This window comes from Lipophrys pholis (genome assembly GCF_963383615.2).
Source record: "Lipophrys pholis genome assembly, chromosome: 2".
Taxonomy (NCBI): domain Eukaryota; kingdom Metazoa; phylum Chordata; class Actinopteri; order Blenniiformes; family Blenniidae; genus Lipophrys; species Lipophrys pholis.
In genome coordinates, this window is record NC_137636.1 from 19,215,664 (window position 1) to 19,242,219 (window position 26,556).

General features: G+C 40.4%; 1 protein-coding gene across 1 annotated transcript in view; it reads right to left on the minus strand.

Moving 5' to 3' along the window:
- ush2a (Usher syndrome 2A (autosomal recessive, mild)) overlaps positions 1-26,556 on the minus strand; it is a 204,730-nt gene that overhangs the window by 24,922 nt on the left and 153,252 nt on the right. Inside the window, exons 65-72 of the mRNA XM_080458072.1 lie at positions 23,194-23,392; positions 15,907-16,014; positions 14,342-14,525; positions 11,257-11,414; positions 8,835-8,993; positions 7,728-7,887; positions 4,265-4,482; positions 3,191-3,327 (exon numbers count right to left, since the gene is read on the minus strand). Coding sequence (XP_080314198.1) covers positions 3,191-3,327; positions 4,265-4,482; positions 7,728-7,887; positions 8,835-8,993; positions 11,257-11,414; positions 14,342-14,525; positions 15,907-16,014; positions 23,194-23,392 — 1,323 coding nt within the window. The remainder of the gene's footprint in view (positions 1-3,190; positions 3,328-4,264; positions 4,483-7,727; positions 7,888-8,834; positions 8,994-11,256; positions 11,415-14,341; positions 14,526-15,906; positions 16,015-23,193; positions 23,393-26,556) is intronic.

Consider the following 26,556-nt stretch of genomic DNA (forward strand, 5'->3'; position numbering starts at 1 on the left):
AAATGGACATGTGCGCGCGCACACGCACGCATGCACGCACGCACGCACGCACGCACACACGCACACAAAGTGTCTGCAAAACTGAAATTTGTTATGGCAGCTCGGCAGAAGACTGAAAACAAAAGAGAAAAAGTTCGGTATGTGTTGAGGAAGTACATATTAGGTAAGTTAAGATGGATTAGTTTATGTCTCAAATGTCTCATTATCATATTTTTGTTTGTGAGTCGCCTTTTTGACTAAAACTAGGAAGAGAAACAGCCGATGACACGACCTGGCTGTGAGCACTTTCATCTTGCAATTGTAATTCCTCATGAACACCTACTCTTCTGGACTGAGGCTTCAAGGGTTGTTCCTGGAATCTGCTGCAGCCACTCTCCAAGTTTGGAGGCCACTGCCCGAAGTACTGCTACTATTACAGGAACCACGTCTGCCTCTTTATGATACCATTCCACCACACTTGTCTAAACCGAAAGACATTCCTATGTCCCTTTTTAACTTTTTCCATGTCTTCAGATAACATGTTAATCTGTGTTTATTTTTTTGTGTGTGTGTGAGGTTTTCTTTCTGATCACAGATATACTCGAAAAGTGAAAACAACAGAAAAAGTCCTCAAACAATAAAACAACAACTTTGTTCTCAAGAGTCCAGGTAATCCAATACAGTCATCTAGTTTGCATGCTTTAAGAGATTCATCAAATGTGCCCAAATATCCAGAGATCTCTGACAGGGATAGCATCTGTTGAGTTCGAACGTTCATATAGCGCAACCAACTCAACTTATAGAAATAGATGGCAAGATATATTCCTTGATTTTTCTTGGCTTGGTTAATGGTAAGCATACGGTGAATCGAACCAGCAGCCATCTTGACTCCTCCACCAATCAATCCAGGCGGCGTATAGATTGGCCTGTCTGTTGCTGGAATCGCTGGCAACTGCTGTCAACCAGTAGCCAATGTTTGGCTCCTCTGTTTTTAGTACGCTGACAAATGAATAAAAATTTTATTAAGATTAATAACAGGGTTGCTGTGGATTAATCATGATTAAATATAATTCATATTTAATCTATATTAATCATGTTCCATTGTGCATGAGCAACCAGACTCAAAAGAAGGGAATATATCGACACTTTAAAGGTTCATGTTAATTAAAAACTTTTTGCTGAGAGTAACTTGTAGAGTAACTGAGAGGAGAGCTAACCGCTTCTTTTTTGCAATGTTGGTGCAACTGAGAACAGTCTGCAGGAGTGCCGAGATATTTGCAAGCCAGCAGTGCCAGCTTTTCATGAGCTCCTGAATGAGCTGACCACCACTCCAAGGGAACTGTCACTACTGGAACAACTCGGAAACTCAACTTGAAAAAACTGCCTGGAATGCCCTGCCAGAGACGTTTCAGGAATATTGAGCCATTCTGTGCTGCAGATGGGTTAATTGCATTAAACTTTTGAATCAGATTAATCATTATGATGGATTATTCTATGTTAATGCATCAATTTTGGCAGCCCTAATTAGTACTAATTCCTTTCTGTCCCTCATATCACCATTTTTACTAGACACAAGGTGGAAGTTACCAAATGGAGTCACTTGGATCATAAAGGATAAGTTCATATCTAACCACCAGCATTCCATGTTCAGAAAGGCATATATATCTTCAAGTCTCAAACAAACAGACTGGAAAGCTATTTACCACCAATAGGGACCTAAGATTAAAAATAAAAAAATAAAAAAATTAATTGTTGCCATCAATACCACATAAAACATCAGCAGTATACAGTCTTTAATCTAAAGCCATTCTGGTGAAAATCCCTCCTAACCTATACAAAGCCAAAGTACAATTGTTCAACAGTTCTTTAAAAAAGCTACTCTTTCCTAATAGTCTGAGAACTTTGTCTCTCATTTACACTTTCATTGTCAATTGCTAAACAACGCAGTGCATGTGGCAAAGGCAAGTGCATGACAAATGACCGCCACCGAAATGAGTCTATGCCATGTCAATGAGCCTCTCCACACACACACACACACACACACACACACACACACACACACACACACACACACACACACACACACACACACACACACACACACACACACACACACACACACACACACACACACACACACACACACACACACACACACAAACAGAGTGTTCCATATCAATGAGAAGGTGAAAGGTCTCCATTTACATCTTGTATTAATTATGAGTGACAAGCCAAAGGTCACGAAGGGAGAAGAGGCCACACGTATGGACAGAATATAGATCTATACTTCTACCTCTTGTTTCTGTTTCGCCCTCCTCACTCTTTCCCCATCTATCACTCTGTCTCACCCCCCTCTTGTTTGCCCCCCCCCCCCCGTTCTTATCTCACCTATTCTTGCTTTTACATTCTTTCTTACCTACACCACCAAATCTATTTTTCTTTTGTTTGAATTACACTACTTTCTTTCATCAGGTGTTTCTTGGTCCTCTGTGGTTACTGCAGTCAGAGATAGATCAAGTTTTTCTTTTTAAAGGGAATCAAACAACACAGTGAATTGTAAGTTAATAATATGAATCTAAACACAGACCGGTTTAGCACTGCTGTGCAGAGGGGACGCCAATGACTCAGTGCAACTTTGGATGAACATTTACTTACACTGCTTACTGAGATGCTGACTCATTTTCAGTCTAGACCGCAGCCGTTAGGACAGTACATGTCTGTCATTGCATGTGCATATAGAATTTCTTCATACTATGACTTTGTTTTGCCCGTGTTGGAGAACCAGCCCCAGGATTGTGGGAAAGGCCCTAGAGAATATGAGGCCGTGGGAAGTGTGTGTGTTTGTGTGGGGGTATGTGTGTTTTTAGGCCCCTTGCTGGCAAACAGATGGCATCAGAACCACAGGTAGAGTCTACACTTTTTCACACGCGACAATAGACCAGCATACACAAGCAGGCGTGCACATTCTCACTGAACCTTTCAGGTAATTATTATATGCTTCTTAAGTTTTTAACGTGTGTATATGCCATACCCATACATTGCTTTGTAGATGCATTGTTCCATATCAGTTCAGGTTTCTGCATCGGTTTTCATTCCTATCAGTTTATAGAAACTTGAACAATGGTGAAAAAACCTAACCTGTGATTGGAGATGTGATTGTTCTAGCATCATCCAGTAATTGCTGTATGTCTGTGTGTGTGTGCGCATTTACCTGTACAGTGAGAGCAGTGACAGTAGTTGAGTTGAGCGTTGGATCCTGTTGGTGCTTCTTATAAACCAGTCTATAGTGGGAAATGAGACCATTGGGGAGCCCTGGTTCACTCCATTTCAGGTGAAATGAGAACGCACCTATCCAAGTAAATAGTATTTGTATGAGAACATTTCAAATGTGCCCGTGTTCAATTGTCTAAGGCCCCGTTTACACGACAACGTTTCACGTAACAACACCTAATCCGTTAAAAAAAAGGAGTGCATTTACACGATTGTAGGACAACTTGTCCAAGGACAACTCGTCCACAAAACTGCAACCCGGGACAACTTGTCCATGGGATTCCGGACAACTCGTCCACCACAATTTTCTTCAGCATTAGTGATTTGAAGGATTGGATTTCAAAGTATATTTGACACATTTGGAAGGATTATTAAGAATGTTTGACATAAAAACACAAGATATTAAGTATATTTGACAAAAAAAACATAAGCAGTGGCTGATTTTGCTAGGGGCCATGTGGGCAGCTGCCCAGAGTGCAAACTCAACAGGGGTGCACCGGCTCAGATACGGTCTTCAGAAATACGATTTTCAGAAATGTATTTCTGAAAACAAATAGGCTGTGCAGTTGAAAAGTTAAAACGCCACTTCATAGCTGACAGCTTTGAGTGATGGGTTCAGGGGGGCGCCGTCATATGCGCAAAGAAGATCATTCGTCGCAAGACACAAAGCCATTTATACTATACTGAATATATATGGACATATACTAGCTATATGAAAAATATAAACAATATTAATTAGAAATAATGTGGAAAAGTACATTGTACAGGATTTATTTTCTCAAAAGAAAGGAGGGAGGGGGAAATATTCGCATGCGCAGTAACAGCGCTTCATAACCTCCGGCAGTCTCTGCAGGAGCGCGAAAGAATGTTTCCACGTTCGGAGCCGACATAAAAACTTTGCGGATACAGTAGATCTGAACACCGGTGTCATGTAAACGGACCCCCCAAAAGTGAAGAAAGTTTTGCAGATACACTCACATTCGTTGTTGTGTAAACTGGGCCTAAGTGTACTTACCAGAGGGTGTAACAATGGGAGGGGCCATGTCCTGTGGTTTTGCCTCTAATGTCTGCCCTGAAGCCCATTGGCTCAGTACTGAGCCTTTGGAGTTGTGGGCCCGGACCCTGTACTGGAAGTAGGTGAAGGGCCGCAGAGAAGGGCTTGCATCAAAAAACTCAAGGCGCCCAGTGGACCAGATGAAAACCAGCAGCTCCTCCTCTGTTCCTAATGGACGTCTGAAGAAAATGCATTCTTGAATTAACTGTTTAACACAGTTTATTTCAGATGGCTAAAATCAAAAAGAACATTGAAACATGTTATACATAAAAATTTAGGAATTGATCTGACAAGTTTCAAAGCAGCACACAATGCAGCAATTATGTTTTTATAAGCAAGAGACCATCAAAGCTTTCAATTTCAAATTTAGGACTGTTTAAAGAGTAACTATGAATGCATAGAACTCTCAATTGCATTACAGGCATGTTGGACTCTTTTACTGCAAAGTCATGTTGTTGTGATAGATGAAGCATGTGGTCAAGCACTGTTTTGCTGAAATGTTCAAAGTCTGATGGTCAACGGTGTGAGAAACATTGTCCCCAAAACCTCAATACATTTTCCAGCATTCTTTAAACCTAATTCAGTGCATTGGAGCATTGTGTGGTCCCCTTCCAACTGTCTTAAAGAGAGTTATGACCCACCAAAGAGAAAACCTGGGGTAACGTGGGAGGGCTGTCAACTAATTTTGATCAGCACAAATTCAAGTCTGTCCAACTCGCTCTGTTTGTATCTGTGTCAATAAATATCTGTTTTTTTCCCTTGTTGTGTAGACTTATTATTCCTGCTATATGTGAGCCAGTAGGTAACAAGAATAAAATAAAAAATCTCGCCTAATGACAGTGAGGATGTTACAAATAATTAATTTAGTCTAAAATGAGATCGTTAATGTAAACAAATGGAGTTATGAATGGAATTAAATGACATGTCAGACATTGGGAAGACAACTCAAACACTTTCATAGCCTTGCTGGGTTCTGGGATGAATGCACTCTTTGGATTATTGTGGTGCTGTTGTTTCCAGATGAAAGCTTACCAAAGCCTTACATATAAAGGTGACCAAAGAGCAGGAGCATTGTCCTGTATCATTTATACCGCTGGTCACTAGACTGTGACATAACGTGAACGATTCAAAATATCTGAAAACATTTACAGTTTCCTTGTGGTAGTCACAGGGCCTTGCACACGTTTCATGATTTATGAACATCACACATGAAAAAAATAATAATAACAAAAAAAAATTCACAACTCTTTTTTACAAAATAGTCTCATAGCCATTATGCTTTCTCAAAACCATCTCAGTTTATTTTTTACTAATTAAGAATTCTGAGAAATAAGCTTCATCCAGGTTGGGGTCTACATATACTCAGCAGCTCCTGCCCTTGTTATTTAGCTTTTTTTGACATCCGATGTGTCACACAACTGTTGAACAAAATCCATGCATTTGAAAAAATTGTTTCTCATTTGCATATTTTGTGTCCCTAAACTAGTTAGGAGTTGCTGCAGCTTATGCCATGAACACGTGCTGCAAGAAAGCATAACGGACTCCCATCACAAGTTGAATCTCAAGTCTCCTGACTGTGCTTAAACTTAGAGCTTTGTTCCTGTTCCTGTAATTTGCAATGTGGATTTTATAAATTTAGGAATGACAGAAGACTTCATGGCATAATATTCATAAGCTCCATTTAGTAAACAACGTAAAACGACAGTGTCACTTACATTGTTGCATAAGTTTATAAGTAGCTCTAAGTTGTAGGGAGATAGTGATTGTGAAGTATTTAACACTGTCAGAATGTAATCATAGGCTATCATCATGAGAATGGCCCTCCAAGGACCCCTCCCACTGTAAGACTGTAAGACCATAGACACAACTGATCATCTTTCATCTGAGAGGCCAAAATCACAAAACGTATCCCTGCCTTTAATTGTCTTTCTGTGTTTGTTTGAAAGTCCAGATCTTTGATGCAGATATGGTTCAGATTATAGCAATCACACGAGACAAAGCATGGACACTGACTTTGGTTAGTTTTGATCATACCTTACCTAGTTAGTGATAGAGCTTTAGTTTGTGAGGAATCACACTTAAAAATGTAACGTCACGCCTTAAACATTGTGTGTGGGTCATTGGCTGATGCAAGCACCCTCATGCCTTGGTAAGCCCATTTGTCTGTGATTACGAAGGGTTTCAGGTGTGTGTACGAGAGAGAGATTTTCCTGTTTTATCCAAGTCCCTGTCTGCCTCAGTCTGATCAGGCCAAATGTGTCAGTGTGTGTGTGTGTTTGTGTGCGCGCGCTGCTATGCTAATGTGTGTTTCCTGAGGACTTAAAGGGCTTAGTCTGGTCTGACCCTGCATACAGATCACAAACTCTTTGGTCAACAAGCAGACCACGACCTTCAGCATGCATTACTACACACACACACACACGCACAGACACACATTCACAAAGTACAAAGAAATTTAGTTCAAGACTCCAAATCTTCCCTGTATTTCTGAGTACAAAGGTAAGTATGTATACCATATATATGTACAGAATATTTGTGTTCATTTGTGATATACTACTTCGGTATTTTGAGCACACGATAACACTGTTATGTATAGGCACATAAAATCAACGTAGTGTAGTAAGTTTGCTTGTCATTAATCAATTCAATGTTCCATTTTTTAACATTAGACACTTTACACATACATTTAGATATAACAATAAAACTCCATGGCAGCATTAAATCATGTCTCTGAATCCACAAAATAAAAATAGGACTTCTACTCCAAGAATGCAATTATATCACTACTAGAATCGTTCTTACACCAGCTTGACTATCAACTGACTATCAACCTCCCAGAAGAACATGTAATCAGCGTAGTAGGAGTAGAAACAGCCCTGTGGAAATGTTTAATACAGTTGAAAAGGTAAACCTGATGACAAATTATGCACTTGGATTATGTTTATTGACGACTTTATCATACCGATAGCACGAACAAAGATTGTTTTTTTTTGTCTAAGCAATTTGATTGGAGGTCACTGCAAATTCATTTAACCCTTATTTTACATTAGACAGATATATCCTGCAGCACTCTGACTGATCAGGGGCCGTCCTAGACTAGTGCCACACCACTTTTCAGAGGCATCCCTCACTTGTCACAGGTGCAGCTTTGCTTGACACTCTGCGACAAAGTTATTTTTGACAGAAGTTGCGTCAAGCTGCACAGAGCTCAAGCAAGGCAGTAAGTTCCCAGATGACAGGCATTGTAAATATAGTATTTTTCAAAATATCTTCTTGAAGGCAAATTGTATTATACATTAAAATCTGTATAGGTCAGTAAATGAACCTCATCACCAAATGACTCTTTAAAAAAAAAAACTTTTTTAGAGTAATTCAAATGACTGAAATTGCATTGTTGAGTAGTCATATTATAATTGTACGGTACCTGTATATGTGATATGAGGTGATAAGTCCATTTGGTTTTTGGGGCGGTAACCAATGAATCTCCAGGACATTGGGACCAACTGCTTTTACTGTGGGTGACATAAGGCCTTCTGGAACTGCCTCCATAGTCCGAACCTGCACCCCCTGTCCAACTCCACAACCTTCAACAAAAAGGAAAAACAGACATAAACAACCAAATCACATTTTTAAGAAATAATGCATTTCAATTGTATACAATTAGATTTACACATATCAAAGAAATCTACTCTAAGACACATGGGCCTGAGAACAAACACCTGTGTGTTTTGTATGTTGTTGAGAGTGTATGTGTCCATTGTAATATTTGACTTTACTGTAATGTGAAGAATCTTGAAAAATGAGAGAGCAGATAGCGGGTCCATAACTTTACTTAAGCCGCGGTCCCACTGCAATTTCTGTGCTGGGGCGGGAAGGGACGGGACAGGTTTTTGCATGTTTCCAATTGTGTGCATGTACGGAAAAAACCGTGACCACTGGCTATGATTTTACGTCACCCCTCCGTTGAGGTACCAAGCACAGAGGACTCAGCCGTCTGCTGATTGGTAGTGACGATCACCAATGTCCACTTGCCCGCAACATTTAAATATGTCATCTGCCGTAAACCCTCCTGTTGTCGTTTACTTATGCCGCCTTGCGCTCACTGATTGTTTTGTTAACCCGATTTATTGAAACGTCGGCGTGCGACACAACACCGCGGTCTTTCAACGAGGTGCAGACGCTCCTCTCAGTAACAGGAGAGGAGGTGATTCAGTGGGAGCTGGACGCTGCTGCTCACAATGACAAAGTCTGTGCTGTGTCACAGAGAACAACTTGGTTGTTGGCCGCCGGCCGCCTCCAAGTTCTTTGCTCGACGCGTCCCTGCATCGTTCACAACCCCTTCTACATATTAACCATACTTTCTGTGGTGGGACCGCGTAACAGAGTTTGGCCTGGTTGCGCTTAGCTGTACTGTACCCTCCCGCTCCGCTCCCGCATGGACTACGCACTGCGTGGTGGAACCGCAGCTTTATGGGAATCTGGTGGTGACTCTGTAACAGATAGATAATCCTTCAAACTGCAGAATACTTACCGATCTGACAGGCCTGAACTCTTATGTAGTAGGCGGTGAAAGGCTCTAGACCTGTCACAGTTAGGTGCTGATGTCGCCCAGCTTGATGCATTACACTAGTGTTCCTGCCTGGATTGAACAGGATGTTGTAGTTCACAGGCTGGCTTCTATTTAGTTGACCTGTGGAATGGTACATGACATCAGCACATTACATTATTAGCTGGATATATTATTTGTTGGAGGCACTTGCAAAAAAAAGTCTGAGCATCCTGATTTCTAAAACCCACTGAAAAGCATAAACTAATTAAGACATGACTTGGTAAGACAAGTTGGGTTGAGGCCTCCAATGTGCAAGACTGTCAGAAACCGTAAAAACAATGGTCAGCGTTAAATAGTTGATTAACATACAGAGAGGTCCTGTTGGATAACTCCCAAAAGTGTATAACACCTAACTGTGTTCTCAAACTTATAATTTGAGGTATATACTTATAATCTTTTTTCAATGGTGCCTGATCTTGGCTTCACAGTCAAGAGATTGTTTTCACACAACACCACACAACGGGACAACAACAAAACACACACACACACACACACACACACACACACACACACACACACACACACACACACACACACACACACACACACACACACACACACACACACACACACACACACACACACACACACACACACACACACACAGACTTTGTTAATATTCTCACTGGAGGTTTTTCCATAATTCAGGCCAACTGTATAGTGATGGGTTATTCAACATTCATGAACTCTGGATATCTTGAGAATGAACTGATTACCAGACAAATGAAAGACTTCAATTATTTACCCCCAAACTCGCATATGCACCTCTACACACCCACACACTCCTTTGACTTCAGCACATGGAGCTTCGTACGTGAACCTACTTTGACTGCATTAACATACTTTCATGTAATCCACATGCGTGCACATGCACACACACATGTACATACAGCAATATTTATGAGTGATCACACACAAAGGTGATAATGACATATCAACTCACTGTGATATTTAAGCTCTATTATTTACAAGCAATCAGCTTTTTGCCTTCCTCGATTTCACATGCATGATGTCCACAATTCTAAATGCATACATGAACTCCCAATATATATCAAAAATCATACAGTTTATCTCTCTCTTTCTCTGTCTCTCTCTCGCACACACGCAGAGGTGGAAATACCTTGATTAGAGAATTGATCAGACCCTTAATGTCTTTTTAATAGCCATACGTCAGTGCTTTGGCAGTCAGTGTATGTATATGAGGTCACAAACCCATGCATGCCCGTACACACACATGGACACAATGGCAGAGACTAAGGTGCGCGCGCGCACACACGCCAACACCCAAACCCAAACACAAACACAAACACAAACACAAACACAAACACACACACACACACACACACACACACACACACACACACACACACACACACACACACACACACACACACACACACACACACACACACACACACACACACACACACACACACACACACACACACACACACACACACACACACACACACAAAATGAAAATACTCCAGACTCTGGACTCAGGGAGTTAACCAAGCGTGAGAACCCAGCTGATATTTCCTCACCTTTAAAATCAACCCATAATGACAATAGAATAGGCCTGCCTATGGAAATATCTCACAATGATGTGCATGCACACACATACACACACATATACAAACACACACACACTCTCAAATACACACCTATAAACACGCATACATAAACACAGATGCAAAGACAGAAACAAGAGGCACACAGCTCCACACACACAACAAAGTGAAGTGTCTTTGCTAGTTGGCCCTTTAAACGGTTTCTGAGATGGGAAATCAGCCTAATGAGAGAGTAATAGTCAATGATAGATGGGTTAGGGCAGACAATCACTGCCCCATAAGCATGAAACTCAGCCCCAAGTGTATGCTCATGTATGCCTGTGTATGTGTCCAGGCCTTGAGAGGCCAGAAGGTGAATAAAACTACTAAGGGCTTTTGTTTGAATCTGACCTCTCTCTCTGTCCCTTTTCTGTAAGTAACACCTTTAATGTAATACCCTTAATCCCCTTCAACACACAAACGCAAAAGTCTCAAGGAATATCTGACTACATTATAAGGATGATAAACTTGTAGTTGTTTCAGAACTGTTTGTGCATCCAGTATTCAAGCATCTTCTATATAATTCACATATTTTTATTTGAACAACAACAGAAAAAGGCAAAAAGGGAAGAATGTTGAAGAATACTGAAGAAATGCCAATTTAAAAAGCATTAACAAATGTTTAATTCAGGTTTGGTATCGATAATCATTTGCAAAGCTTTCAGAACTGTCAAATGACTTGAGGCCTGAAGAGCCATCCATCCATGCATCCTTTAACTTTGACTGCTACTCACCAGGAGAGTGCCATGCGACGGAGATGGAGTAGGGGCCAGACACTGTCACATTGTGGGGCAGTGGGATCCCAGTAGGGCATGAGACTGGTGTTTGTACAACATATTTGTCACTCACACCAGTCCCACCCTCCGTACTAGCCTCCAGCTCATACAAATACCTACAAGGGTTGTTGGGGAAAAAAAGAAATGTTATCGGTGAAATGAAGTTCAGAAATTAGTAAAGAAAGGTAATAGTTGCAACCTATATTCCAACTGACACGTCTGCCTGTAGTTTTATGTATCATTATGTAAGTTTGAGTTTTGTGTTTTATCAGGTCTCGCTTGGAAATGATAGCATGTGTCTCAACAAGATTACTTGTAAAAATAAAGATAAAAAAAAATAAATCCTTTTTCCTCTAAGAATATTATGATAGTTTTTTTTAAACAAAGGGTCGGCCTCCTATTATCATGCCATTCTGATTTTATTGATGGGTTGCTGTCACTTTCCTGGTTTCACTGTTTGGGCATTTGTATGTTGAGCAGAAGAAAGTTTGAGTCATAAGAGACAGCAAATGAGTAATTCTGTGAATCTCGAAGCAAAATACTATGAAACACCAACATATGGGTATTGTGCATTTAAACATCTTAGATCCCTGTTGCTGTGTTACTTCTCAAACATGACACCAATGGCATTTTTTTTCCCATCATTTCCTCTTATTTTGCTTTACAGTCTCCTACTGCTGCTATTGATGTTTTTATTCAATAGAACTGTATTATTCCCCAGAGTGGAAATTCCTTCCCGAATTAACCCATCGGTAGCAGCCACACAGAGCAGCGCTTGGGGGGGCGCCTTGCTCAGGGACCCCCAGTCCATGTTTTTTGGGGGGGTTGGGAGGAAACCGGAGAACCCGGAGGAAACCCACGCACACACTGTGGGGAGAACATGCAAACACCGTTAAAAAAAGGCTTCTAAGATCTGAAAATTAGTAAAATAAATTGAATGAACTTTTAATTGTACTGTTACTTGCATAATGTGTTTCTCGGTCTAATTTTCAAATGATCTGCATCATAGTTGCAATTAAACAGGAAACCGGTTCAATCTGTAAAGATGTGAAGAAAATCCTGCCTCCTGCAAATCATCAGCACTTAAAAGTATCTCTCCATATGTATCTATGTGAAGGCTAATAAAAAGACTACACTTGAGGTCCATTTGTTCCTCTTCATCATACATCTCCATTTCTCTCTCTATATATGTTTGTCTCTGTGCCTTTTTACCCGCTCTCCACTTCTCATGGCCATGACATCATAAGATAGATTCCCCTTTTAAGAGCGTGTGGCTGGTTGGTGCTAAAGCTTACATTAGCTGTGTAAGTGGGCCACCATTTAACATTAAAAGCCTTTAATTTGCTATAAACTCCAGCACACATGCATTAATAGGCATTGGTCCTGGGTTATTGTTCCTGCGTGTTAAACAGGAGCCCATTAATGCCTTTGGACTGGTTTAGAGCACAGTCTTGATTTATTTATTTTTTTTAACTTCCCAGTTGTTTTCTCATCCACACTCAAAACCACAAACAAATGCATCTCATTGAAACACGCCAACTCCACTGAGAAGATTAAGGAAGAGCGCCAGACATCACAAGAGGAGGAAGGGGAGGAAGCAGCTGTGTGGTGATATGTAGTGGGGAAACGTTATCATGGCATAAGGTTTCAGTGGGAGAATGAATTTAAACACTTCATCACTGGAAGATATTTACTTAAATGTAAACACCGCCTTGGGATATCAAAAGTAAAATTGTGTGTGTGTGGGATAGGTAATCGGTGAGTGGGGCATTTGCATCTGTTTGGCTTTGAGTGTGAGTCTGAGAGAGAGAGAGAGAGAGAGAGAGAGAGAGAGAGAGAGAGAGAGAGAGAGAGAGAGAGAGGAGAGAGAGAGAGAGAGAGAGAGAGAGAGAGAGAGAGAGAGAGAGAGAGAGCGAGAGAGAGAGAGAGTGTGTGTGTGTGTGTGTGTGTGTGTGTGTGTGTGTGTGTGTGTGTGTGTGTGTGTGTGTGTCCTGCGGGGCCAGCCAGAGGGAATAGGTTAATTCTCTCGTCATCTTAGACACTTCCTGGGCTGCCGGAGCAAAGTGACAGCTAATCAACATTGTCATAAATAATCAATGGCCACTTTGAGCAGTCTCGCGCACAGACACTCGCGCACAGACACAAAAGCATGCTGGGGTACACACTTGTACGTGCATGCACAAGTCTGCTTGGATAATGGGGCCGGTGCTCCCTGTGTAATTCTTGGTGCAGGGCTAAATTGGGAAAATAAGGGAGAAAGGAAAGGAATGAGGTATGAGAGAGGATAGGGAGCAAAGGGAAGTGAATAGGAGGTGAGACAAGTGATGAGAAGCAAAGGGTCGGGACAGGAATGCCTTCTGGCGGACTATCTGGAATTAGGGAAAATTAAACGTCACACACGCATACAGTCCTATCTTTCTCCTCCAATCCCTTTTCTTTCTCTTTCACTCACACATAGCGAAGATTGGAGTACTGCAGGGTGTTATCCCAAGGATTCTATTTGGGGTAAGGAGAAATAGTCTCAGGAGACAGGAGGCCGGGGAGAGACTGCATAGATGGGAAGGGAAGGAGGCAAGGTATCGTTTTACATTCCCATAATTAAAGCTGAAAATCCATTTTGGAGGGGAAAAAAAGATGGATTAATAAAGGTTAAATGAAAATTAGCAGATAAATAAAATCTACGCTCTGCTGCCGTTCTGTAAGCAAAAGCCAGATCTGATTTGTGATTTTAATGTGCGTGCCTAGCGGTGTTTGCGTCTGCCATTGGTATGTCAAATATTTGCTCATTAAATGACACAAACAGGCATATACAGACTGCAGTCCTCAGAGAGACATGAAGCAAGTGAAAAGGACGCTTTAAAAGCAGGGTGACCCGCCCTCATATACCAACACAAAAACACACCCACATGTACACTCTAAGGAGAAAAATTAATTACAAAGCTACAAGTTGCCCGTTTCTTTATGAGCGACTTGTACTTGTGCATGCTTTCAGACGTGTTTGTTTTCATGCGTGTGTGTTAGTGTGGGAGTGTGTGTTCTCTACCTGTGGTTTGGCAGGAGTCCAGTGTCGGTATAATTCTGGTCACGGTGGTCTCCGGTAAAAACAGTGTGACCGTCTCTGTTCAGTCTGTACTGGGTGATTTGTCCATTAGGCTGGGACGGCTGATCCCAGTACAACTCGACGGCAGATGTGTTTATTATCAGGTGTTCGGGCCTCGACCACACACCTTCAGCGAAAAAGAAGAAAAAAATATAAAGAGGAGAAAGAGTGAGTGTCTTCTACTTTAATTAGTTTATAACTATAAATAATTAGCAGTGCTGCGTCTCTTTATTTCAAACCAGCTGTTGAAGGTTCTGAAAGGGAAAGTTAGGAGCATCACTTTAAATACCGATTCGAGATTAAAGCGCTTCAAAGATATACAGAAAAAGAACAAAAAGCGTTTGTCTATTAATTGGGGAACTATGTTGTTTGCAGACAACACAGCCATGTTTTGAAAACACAGATTAAGATATAATCGAAGGAGAATCCAAATCTTGAAATGAATGAAAAGAGAGAAAACTCATTGCAAAAAGGAAGGACATAAGGACACTGATAGAGGATATGGTACAAATTATTTTAAGGAATTATTTAATTATTTTTTGACATTTAAACAAATCACAAGAAGTCTAAAATTTGTTTTCCGGCCGGGATGAGCACAATCTATTTAAAAGAAATATGTTTACATCTACTTGAATGGAAATTCATTCAAGTTACAAAGAATAATGTTTTATTGAGGGAATATTACAGCATCAAAATAAAATGAGCTAAGCTAAGCAGAGGACAAACAGCTGATGAAAGGTCAGAGTGTACAAGGACAAGAAAAGAAAAGTTGCAGGGTCATGTATTGGAAAGGGATCACAAATGCACAGTAGAAAAAAAAAATGTGTGGATATTGTGAAGTGAACATTAATAAATAGAAATAAGGGCCACATGCAGAGGAGTAACATGTACAATAGGTTTGAAGAGGAGGACCAGGATGGAAATGGGTAGCAGCAACAGACCACAAAAACAGATGTTAAACGAAAAGATCAGTGCAGAAGACAAAAAGGGAAATGAGAGACGTGCTAAACAAATAAGTGGCTGAAGATAGGGGGATCATCCCAGTTCTTCATTATTAACAATCCTTGACATAATTCATGGCAGAATACAACCAAAGTTGTCATTTTCCTGTAGCCAATAGGGTGAAGAAGAGAAGGAAAGCGAAAGGTGAAGGGTAGAGAGAGGAGCAAAATGAGGGGGAGGATTTAACAAGAAGAAGAGCCGTGGGAGGGGAACATAGAAATGAGTCGATCGGAGAGGAAAAGAAGAGGAAATAACCAAACGGGGTTTATGTGTTTATTTTTCTGAATTAATCATTATTTTTCAACACGTAGTGTGTTGTGGTTTTAATTTCCTTTCAGCAAGCAAATAAATACAATATCATAATAGCTTTAAAACTATTTAACACATAAGGGGGACAAAGGGGAAAAAATAAATTACAACATACACATCCACATAAAAAACATACACTACATTATTGAACCCCCCCCCCCCCCAAAAAAAAAGAATGTGTTTTCATGTGTGCATACCAGAGGGTGAGGTTTGCAGGGTGTATCCTGTGGATGGCAAACTGGCTCCACATCCAACAGCTGTACAGGCCGCCAGCACAAAACTGTAGTTAGTGAATGGCTGCAAACCTGTCGAATAGAAACTTGGATTAATATGTGGTGAATAGGATCAAAGGTTGAACATTTACAAGCACATGCCGTACACTTATGTTAACACTTTTTTCACTCCCATCTGGATAGGTGAGCTTTTAAAAAAAAAAAAAAAAATGGGGGTGGGGGGATAAGAAGAGTGTGTTACAAAACGAGAAACGGCAAAGTGAAAAAATATTAGGAAAAAGTCAAACAGAGAAATTGAAAAGATTTTTGGATCACATCACTGGATCTTCTGTATTTTTTTTTTTTCACTCTCCCACCCTCTGTTCTTTCCACACGCTCTCCATGGATGGATCCATATCTGTCCGTGTTAAATTATGCATGCCATAACTCAATAATGAAACAACGTAAAGATGGGCAGCCGCGGAACTGACATGGGATAGGACCGGTCCAACGCTGTAATGTCATCAGCTTTTGATCTATGATAATTATGATACCTCTGTATGCGGTTTAAGCTACAGTGTCCAGACATGATTTATTTATAGGAACCCACTATGCAGTATAAAAGAAATCACACAGAGATCCTTTAAATACAACCACAGGAAATCAGTTTTTCAAATCACATTTAATACTGGAAGTTGCTTAAAATCTAACGTTTGCCTAAACAAAGTTACAGTTTGTGGTTACTGGAAGTCTCTCTCTCTCTCTCTCTCTCTCCTCTCTCTCTCTCTCTCTCTCTCTCTCTCTCTCTCTCTCTCTCTCTCTCTCTCTCTCTCCTCTCTCTCTCTCTCTCTCTCTCCTCTCTCTCTCTCTCTCTCTCTCTCTCTCTCTCTCTCTCTCTCTCTCTCTCTCTCTCTGAGATATATTTCCTGCTCGCTTCTCATCGTATGGTGGACGTATGAGGATGAATGCAAATCCACTCGGGGGTTGACTGGATGTTTTATGGTCATTCACTTAGCTGACAGCGTACAACAGCTTGCAAATCAAATTCAAAGGAAAATGAAAGAACTACAATGACTTTGTTTCAAGAGGATGACAGCATAATGTAGTGTGTTGAATTCTTTATTTCTGCATTAAATCTGTAGGATCTAAGAGGATGAAAATGTATTTTTTGCGATATTCAAAGAATATCTAGTGAGTCAATTTGAAGAGAACTTTTTTAATTAAAGTTTTGCATTTTGTATTAAAAAAATGATTTGCTTAAAAACAATTTTTTCCCCCTATAAGACGGCTTGATGCTGGTGTCAATAAACAGTTGAGAACACGCAAACATGTCACAAAAAAACTCACATAAGCCCCACTCCTCTGAAATAATGACATTTTAAACATGTAATATCTAACTTGCTATAATAAAACTGATAATCAAAAATACCCATTTCTGTCTATATAGAGACATGGAGGGGGAAACCCTACTGTCTGCCTCAGCTGTTGTACATGCAGCAAAGAACATGCGCACGAAAACACACACACAGACCCGCAAACATGAACAGCAGAACGTTTCACCACGTTCCTGCTCACGTCTCTTTCTGCTGCTTAGCCTGCTTAACATGCCTCGCAGCCTGCCATGCTTAACACAACCTCTGATCAATGTGTCTGTGTGCATGTGTGCAAATGTTCTCACAATGCTGCCCTGTGTTTGGGTTAAATAAAGAAAATCTGCCAGCCATAGGAAGGTACCAGGGTTGACGCGTAAGGCTCTGATACACTATTTAACTGTGCAACTAAGCGTGTGCATATGCATGTGTGCACTCTACCGTAGTAAATGATATCACACACACTCATGTGATGTCGATTGTTTCAACACTGAAGAAACACAAACCCAGTGCTACGTGTTCTTCTGCAGACACACACATTGTGTCCTTGCAGAAGAAAGAAAAAGTGGACAAACAAATGTGGCATGTGATGCTTTACGGGGGACCGCAAGTTGTGAACTTCATGTTGTAATAAAGACGAGGCAATCGCTTCAGAGCTAATAAAATTAGATGAGATCTGTGCACATAAACAAAATAATCAAAAAGCTTTGAAGCATCTACTAATTATAGTGTACCCTCGTGTCCGGGAGCAGAGCGGACTGATCAGAGCTTGAAAATGTATCAATTCCATCTGAAAGGAGAAAGAAAATTTAAAATACAAGGGCAAGCTTGACCTGATTTTTTTTTCCTAATATTTAATATAGACCGAAACAAGAAGAACTACATTCCTTATTAAATACATGTGCATGCAAACATTCACGTGAACACCTTTGACAGTTCTGTTTAAAACGACAATGAAAACTCAGCCTGAAGAGGGCAGTGTTGGTCTGCTAGAGAAATGACACAATGTTCATCATTGGGCGCTTGGGCGCAAGAGCCAGAGTGTGTGTTTGTGTGTGCGGCCTACCTGTGTGTGTGTGTACACACACACACACACACACACACACACACACACACACACACACACACACTTGTGTGCTTATATGCTTGATTATGGAAAGACAGAGGAAGCTTCAATCATTTTAACAGTGATCACCGGGAAGTGAAAAACGGGTGGAGGGGGTTTTTGATGTGAGCAGCCAGCGGCTCACTAACACTGAGTGAGACAAGGCTGTAACTGTCACCGCACGAGCTGGACACACCGGAGATCCGTGTGCTTGTGTAAGACACAGAGAGAAACACAGACACAGAGACTTTGGCGGCAGGACAGAGCAAAGAGTTGGTGCTCACATCCAAGCAAAGAGAGAGCCCGCCTGAGTGACGGTTGTTCTTTTAACCACATGTGTGCATGTGTGTGCTGGAGTAAAAAGAACTGATTTAAAATGGCATTTTATTGACAGGTTGCCATCCCCTGTTTGCATTAGAGAATATGAGAGGATGATGGGTACAGGCTGCAATACCATGCCTGCCACCTGATACAGAGACAGAGAGAGAGAGAGAGAGAGAGAGAGAGAGAGAGAGAGAGAGAGAGAGAGAGAGTGAGTGTAGAAAATAAGCCATGCCAATAGAAAGAAATGGAGAGAGCAGGAGAGTTGTGAAGTGTTGAAGTCTAAGGAGAGAAGAAACTTTGGAGAGAAACACAAAAAATAGTTTGTTTAGTTTGTAGAAAATCCGAGAAAGTGCTGACGCTAAAAAAGCAAGAATATAATAGAAAAAAACCAAAACGGTGAAAGATGGATGAAAGAGAGAGAAAAGAGCTTTGATAACACCTCTCTTAAATAATTAAGAGTTTGACTTCCTGTCTGTGGCTCCCTAATGCAGAGACCGTCTGGGATGGAACAATGAGATCAGGTTCACACACACGCGCGCGCACGCACACACACCAAAGGCTTAAAGGGACATTATGCTGACTTCTATATATTTTAAATTCAATAATTGAAGTCAATACAAATAAGAAACACGCACACACTCACACACAGACAATCTATATTTGAACCCAAATGTTTAATTACTCCCCCTTACAATAACTATTACTTTAGTGGCTTGTCAAACAATGATTTTGATCAGTGGAACAAACATCAAGTTAAAAATGTAAAAGAAAATTTGCAATAGATCACTGTGACATTAGAATCTTTTTGAACCTGCTATTCTTTTAACCAGTGGTTGAAGTTTCACATAAATTGATATTGCTAAGTAAATTTTAGTGTGTGCTCATTTGGCTTGATTACAATTAGATGAGTGCTATTGACCTTATATTGGCTGACTTGTCACGTCTGTGGAGTCTCCTGCAGTGTGTCAGTGATCCATATTTGTCTCTCTCTGATGAAAAAACAACAGAAAAAGGACGAGGCCTAAATAGGCTATTTTTGGAAGAGACAAGTCAGAAAGAATAGTCCTGGAATGTGTGGGAGCATGTAGCTGTGACTGACCAATGAAAAAGAAAACAGCCTTTCCAAGCATTGCAATGCTACACTCATGACAGAAAACTGATAGATGAGAAAAAGGTTCCCGTCGATCTCATTGTCTCCTTTTCTCAAGTCTACATGGCTCCACCTATATCACAGAGCAGTTAGACCGCGGCGAAGCACATTAATAAATAAAAGAACATACTCTATTCCCTGCTGTTCTAAATTAATAACGAGCCTACAAAACACCAATTAAACACATGATTAATGCCATAATCTATATAATTGCAGGCAATAACTCATTGGGAGCTAATGATGGCAATACTTAATATCGATTCACATGGGGTGTCTTTGTACAGTAGTACTTAATTCTTCCTATGAAGTGTCACTTTTCAGAACTGTTAAAATGCTATTAATGAGCGTTTGGTTCTTGCTTTCCCGAACGCAAATAGCTGATAAACAAGAAACCGTAAAAGCCAATATGCTTTTTTTTTTTTTAAATATATATATATATATTCTGAATGCAAGATTTGAAGTTGCTGATTACTGTGTCAGTTCTCATTCTCACACTACAAGCACGTTTTGAAGACAATAAGTTTCATAACAAAAACAATGCTCCACTAGTATGTACAGTTTTCTTTTTCTGGAAACATACAAAACTATATTCTGCACTCAATGTGTCATGAAGTTATGGTGACACTTTGGACTAGAAAACAGAGAGAAAGTTTTAATCTTATCCGTTTTTATCTGTCATTATATAACAGTTGGTCTCACAGTGAGAATATCTACATTTTGAATTTAGGCTTGTTGTCTTTCTGTTCAGGGTTTGCATATTCTTCTAATCTTTGAATTTGAAGTGTGTGTGTGTGTGTGTGTGTGTGTGTGTGTGTGTGTGTGTGTGTGTGTGTGTGTGTGTGTGTGTGTGTGTGTGTGTGTGTGTGTGGTCTGCTGACCTCTCCTGAGTTTTCCCTGCCTTCACCCACAGTGTTACATGAAGAACTTTATTACAGACCCAGGCCAAAGGGATTTTAATTGAGAATCCAAAATAAAAATGAATCTTTGGCCAAGCAGATATTTATAGCATCAAATAAGTTACACAGTAAATGTATTTCTACCTAAATTGCCCCTTTTTATCTTCGTTTTTTGTGTGTATGAGCTCATTGATGTCTGTCTCCTGACGATGTCAGAGGTGCGAAGGAGATGAATAACGGCATATTAAACATTAAGTATGAGAGAATAGCTCAGCAATTACTTCAATTCATATTTCACTAAAAACACTTTCAATTCATCCATCTATCTTTTTATCAATCTTCTTGTTTCTTCATTCTTTATTTCAAAAGTGTCATCCAGGGTTTTTTTTTCTCCAATTACTAAGTTTGTAGATTTTTCGCTATTCTTTCTTTCTAATTTTCACTTATAGTAGTCAAATAAAAGCATTACATGATGAACATTACCGTGCAAACGTTTGAGGCAGGTATGAAAAGAAATCTACTTAGCACAGAAAGCCAGAATATCTTGGTCCAGGTATGAATTGTATAAAGCTGTATGGAGCATTGAAACTTCAGAATTTAAACATAAAGATTATCATTAACATGATGATAATGGCAATTCTTTTTTTATATTTTATACTTATTTGTATGCTCGGAAAGTAAACATATTTCATGCTAAATATAAAGTGATGAAAAAAGAAAATCAATGTCTGTTTTTAGATTTATCAAACTTACACAATAAGCTACTGTAAAGTTCTCATTGGGGTCATTTCAGTCCTTTCTGATTCAGTATGTTTGGGATAAAAATAATAGTAATTTGTAATCATTTGTGACGATGAAACATTCTGCTTCAGCTACTCTACTATATTGCAATACAATAAGACTGTAACATACTAAAGAACCAAGCATCTGATGCGAGAAAAAGCTCCACAAAGTGGAGAAACAAAAAGAGAAAGCGGAGAGATAAAGGGGGAGAGACGTGCTGCCCCAGTAGTGGTTTTGGCTGTGCACGCATGGTTTTCCAGGGTCTCACTGGGAGACGGGGGGAATTTCACACACACATGCTGGTTGCTTACACTGGCACATGGGGATGGTACAGTATTACAGCACATTACCATCTCTATTTGGCATTGTTTGCTTTGCCTCATGCCTACACATACAAACACACATGCACACAACTCCTGACCATACAAGCCAACCACAGGCACCATGGGAATAGTCTATTGGCTACTGGCAAAGCTGACGCCTGGTCCGAGTCCAAGACAGAGCAGAGTGGAAGGCTGTGAGGGGAAAATGCCACTGAATTTCTGCTTGAAAAGATATCATCACTGGATTTTTTTTTTAGCACTAAAATTTAAAAGGAGGTAATGAAATCACATTTGGAACACTGAACACAGAGAGTGAGCCTTTGAGGATGTGCACAGTGACATTATTCAGCTGGTATATGTCTTTTGTCTCTGATACATTTGGTTTTAATGCAGACAGCTCACATTTGCTTGACAATGTTTCATGCAGATGTTTGTGTCTGCATGAGTAAGTGTGTCTGTGCTGTGACTGATGGCAGAGGGCCAACAGCACTGGTCCTCCTCTGGGTAGATAAAACAAGACTCACAAATCACCCAGCATTGACATCGCCGTGTTCATGTGCAGATCTACAATGTTAGGATGAGGAAACCTGCCTGTTGTGTCCGTGCTTCACTTTCATCAGTGGATGTTGCACTTATTTCTGAAAGTATTTCTTTGTAAACGCAAGTAAGTAAGTAAGTAAGGAAGTACCGGTAAGTAAGTCGGGTTTTTTTTCCTCGTCTGTGTTTTAACGTTTTTTTTTTAAGAGAGGTTGAACTAAAGCAGAGAGAATCATAAAAGACACTAAATCATGACTTTTTAACTGTTCTTAGATCTGAACTGGTGCTTGAGGAATTGGCTTTGGAAAAACTTTGGAGCAGTCACCTCTTTCATAACACGACATGTGCCCCACTGCTTGTTTTTATGTCCAGAAAATACATTTATTTTCTCAGGCTTTCAGGGCCTAGCTTAGGTTAAATTATTCATAATTATACCTTCATATGGTTTTTAAATGATCTAAATCCTATCTTTAAAATATCTTGCTTTTTATGTGAAATTGTTATATCTGATATGTGTGTGTTGGCTTACTTATTTTTTATCTAGTACTGCAAAGCCACTCTAAACAAATTTACCTTGAGATTTGACTTAGAAGTCAAAATAGTTTGCATCACATTTTAACAAGCCAGAAGAAAAAAAATGAAATGACAAGACAGAAGAAGAAGGTATGAAAGGTGGAAATTGCTCACAAGGTGGAAAATGGAAGAATTGATCATAATACAAATGGGAGGAAACAACGGAAGGAAAAGGGAAAATGGCAAGAGAATAGTTCTCCATGTATTTTACCAGTCACAGTGTAGTTTCTGGCTCCACCCGTGGCTGTAAATATGGTTCCAACCCCAGTTTGGTTCAGGAGGTATCGCTGTATGATGCCGCTGGGATGAGTGGGTTCAGACCAGCTCGTGTGGAGAGAGAAGGGGCTTACAGCTGTGACCACAGGAGGCTGCACGTCCTTCGGGACTCCCTGCACTGTCACTGCCACCACCTGAACACACACATGGACAGGGACATAAACAATAAAGCACCGACACAAAGATGCACACACATGCAAACGAACCCCTCACAAACGCCCACTGAACATATAAAACATGCACAGTCTAGGAATATGCCAACATTTCAAAATTGCCAACAACAGATGGATTTCTGCTCAGATCGTTCATTAACACGGTTATCATTAACATAACCCAATAATCTCTGGATTTAAATCCATAGTTCCACTTTGCAAGGCAATAAAAACTGTGCTGACAGCAGACGATGATGTTTGTTTGGACATTCGTGGACAGAAACATATCTTTATGTTGTAAAATGTGCCAAAAGAACATTATCCATTAACAGAAAATACAAATCTGAAAACTCCCTCATTCTCTCCAGATTAATTTCTACCAGTCAGCCACAGAGAGCCTCTTGACCTCCTGCTGCACTTTGAGGTTCTGCAGCTGTACAGGAGAGAACAAGTTGGACCTGCAGCGGGTGGTGAGGGTGGCAGAGCATATAATAAACCGGAGCACTCACTCCACTCAGAAACATTTTCACCGCTCAACTACAAAAAACATCAAGCTGTATTTTAAAGAGCTTTGGACATCGCCTGTTGTTGCTGCTGTTCTTCCTGCACGAAAAACCAGCGAATATCTCTTCCTCCCGAACACCAACATTTTCAAATTAATACACCCTGTTCTCAGGTAAGGTTTAAGGGATTTTATTAACAATTTACAACAGTTTGCAAGGTGGGGTTTTTAAAGACAAAATTACTTTCCACTTAAAAGATGTGATGAACAGAATACTGCATTTTTCTATTAATTCAACATACTTCTTCGTTGCAGAAATCTAACTAAAATCCCAGTTTGCCACCTGCAATAAGAGATGTTATGATAAAAATGTGGATTGTTATCAATAGCATCAAAGTCACTTCGACAAAAAAAAAAAAAAACATAACAAAATAAGAAATTCCTGTGTGAGTCATCCTCATGCAAATGAAATATTACTGCCTTTTAGTGCAGTGATTAGAGAAACCATTCTATTGTAAATTCATAATGTAGAATTTGTGGGCCCCTGTGAATGCCGGGTGAATGTGGAGACCACAGAATCACAGGGCAATCTGCTGCTAATAGCAACAGGGATATCCTGCCTTAATAGACTGTCACTAGCACTTCCACCACCTGTCCCAAACGGTGCTATGCAATTAGAGCACTGCTACTACAACTGAGGAGACACACAAGCACGTGCGCAGATAAACACACACAGGTACATGCAGGTAAACACGCGCAAACACAACAAGGTGCAAGAGAGGAAATGGCAAAGGAGGCAAAGAAGAAGGACTTAAATCGATCAATCAGCGGGCGCTTCATTGTGCGGTCCACTGACATGTCTGTCAAGATTTTGCTCAGATGTAAAGAAAATAAAAGCCAAACATCCACCTACTGTATGTAAGTGTGCCTCAGATTAACTGAACTGAGCTCCGAGTTACAAAAGACCTGATAGTTCCTGACTGCAGGGTCACTGCAGGTAATCGTAACTTCTTTAGTTACCTAACTTAGTTACTGGTGTGAATTGCACTTTCTCAAAAAAAATTCAAAATAATAATTCACAGCAGGTCTACGTAAACCTCAGTATTGGTCAAACGACACAACAAAGATGCTAAGCTTGCAATTTGTTTTGCAAAGAAAAGGTAAATACATACAAGTATGGCTCATTATGATACGCTTCATTTCACCCTCGCTGCAACATACAAAGGAATGGGTCCCCACCGGGCCAGAGAGACACGGGATTGTGAAACACATACACATAGCAGTGGAGGTTGCAGTCTGGACACCAGATGACAGGTCACATCCTTGTTAGTGTGTGTGTGTGTGCACGAGGAAGAAACAGGCTAAGAGAGGGGAGACAACAGTTGGGAGAACCTGGGAACTGTGGCGTTACAATCAGGGGAATGACAGGAGACAAATAGTGGGAAGAACAGGACAAAAGGATTCGAAGACAGAGGAGGACCAATCGTTCTTCCTCTCGCTCTAAGTGACCAACTGTATTAGATCAGCACCTTCTGTTGTCACGGCAGGTGTGCGTTTGTGTGTACCTGCATTTGTCTGTCTCTGCTTGTGCGTGTGCACGAGTGGGGCTGATGCCAGGTAATTGCAGTGGTGTATTAGGTTAGCTGAAGTTATCCCATAATTGGGACTGTTTGGCCAATTTTCACCGGTGTACAAACTAATCCAACTCACTCCTTCTCCGTTCTCTGCTGGGAGTGTGCTCAGTTGTTTGTTTGTGTCTATGTGTGTGTGTGTGTGTGTGTGTGTGTGTGTGTGTGTGTGTGTGTGTGTGTGTGTGTGTGTGTGAGACAGAGCGAGAGAGAGAGAGAGAGAGAGAGAGAGAGAGAGAGAGAGAGCGAGAAAGAGAGAGAGAGAGAGAGAGAGAGAGAGAGAGAATGTGATGCATGTACAGTTAAATGGATAAAGTTTTGAGCACAGGTTGCTCAGAGGATCACATCTGAAAATGTATAAGTAACTGTAACTTGTGTTAATACAGTAGCAGGTAGTTTAGGTTTAGTGTGTTTGTTCATCCAATACCTTTGTCGTGGATGAAAACAGTTGCAGAGCTGATCTCTCTCCTTGTCCTCCTCCCTGAGGTGGTGGTCATCTTTAGTGTTAGCCAAGGTTAGCCTACCTACATAGAGCCAAATATATATTTGTACCCCCCAAATGAACATTTTCTTATTTTTACAAGCGTCGTCTGCATGTTGGTAATTAATTTCAGCCGGTGTTGCAGGTGCTTCTCATCATCATACTTCATCAATCTGAGCGTTGATTCATTTGACACCAGCAAAGAGCACAATATTACTAGTAGTGCACCACCTTGATAGATTTTATTTAGAAAAAATGAAATATCCTGTCAAGTCTTAGCAGTAAGTGGATGAAATATTATTCCATCTGTGAATGAAGTGCTCCATCAAGGGAGCACGGTTTGATCCTGGTTTTATCATGTTTTCCCCTGCTTGAAACTGCATCCATCCATCCATCCCGCCATCCATCCATCTTCTAAACCACTTTATCCTGTGCATAGTCACAGTGAAACAAAGTATTAACACAGTATTTATGAAGAATAAGTTTGTTTTATTGATAAAAGAGAAGTGAGGTACAGATACAGAGTTTTACTTGT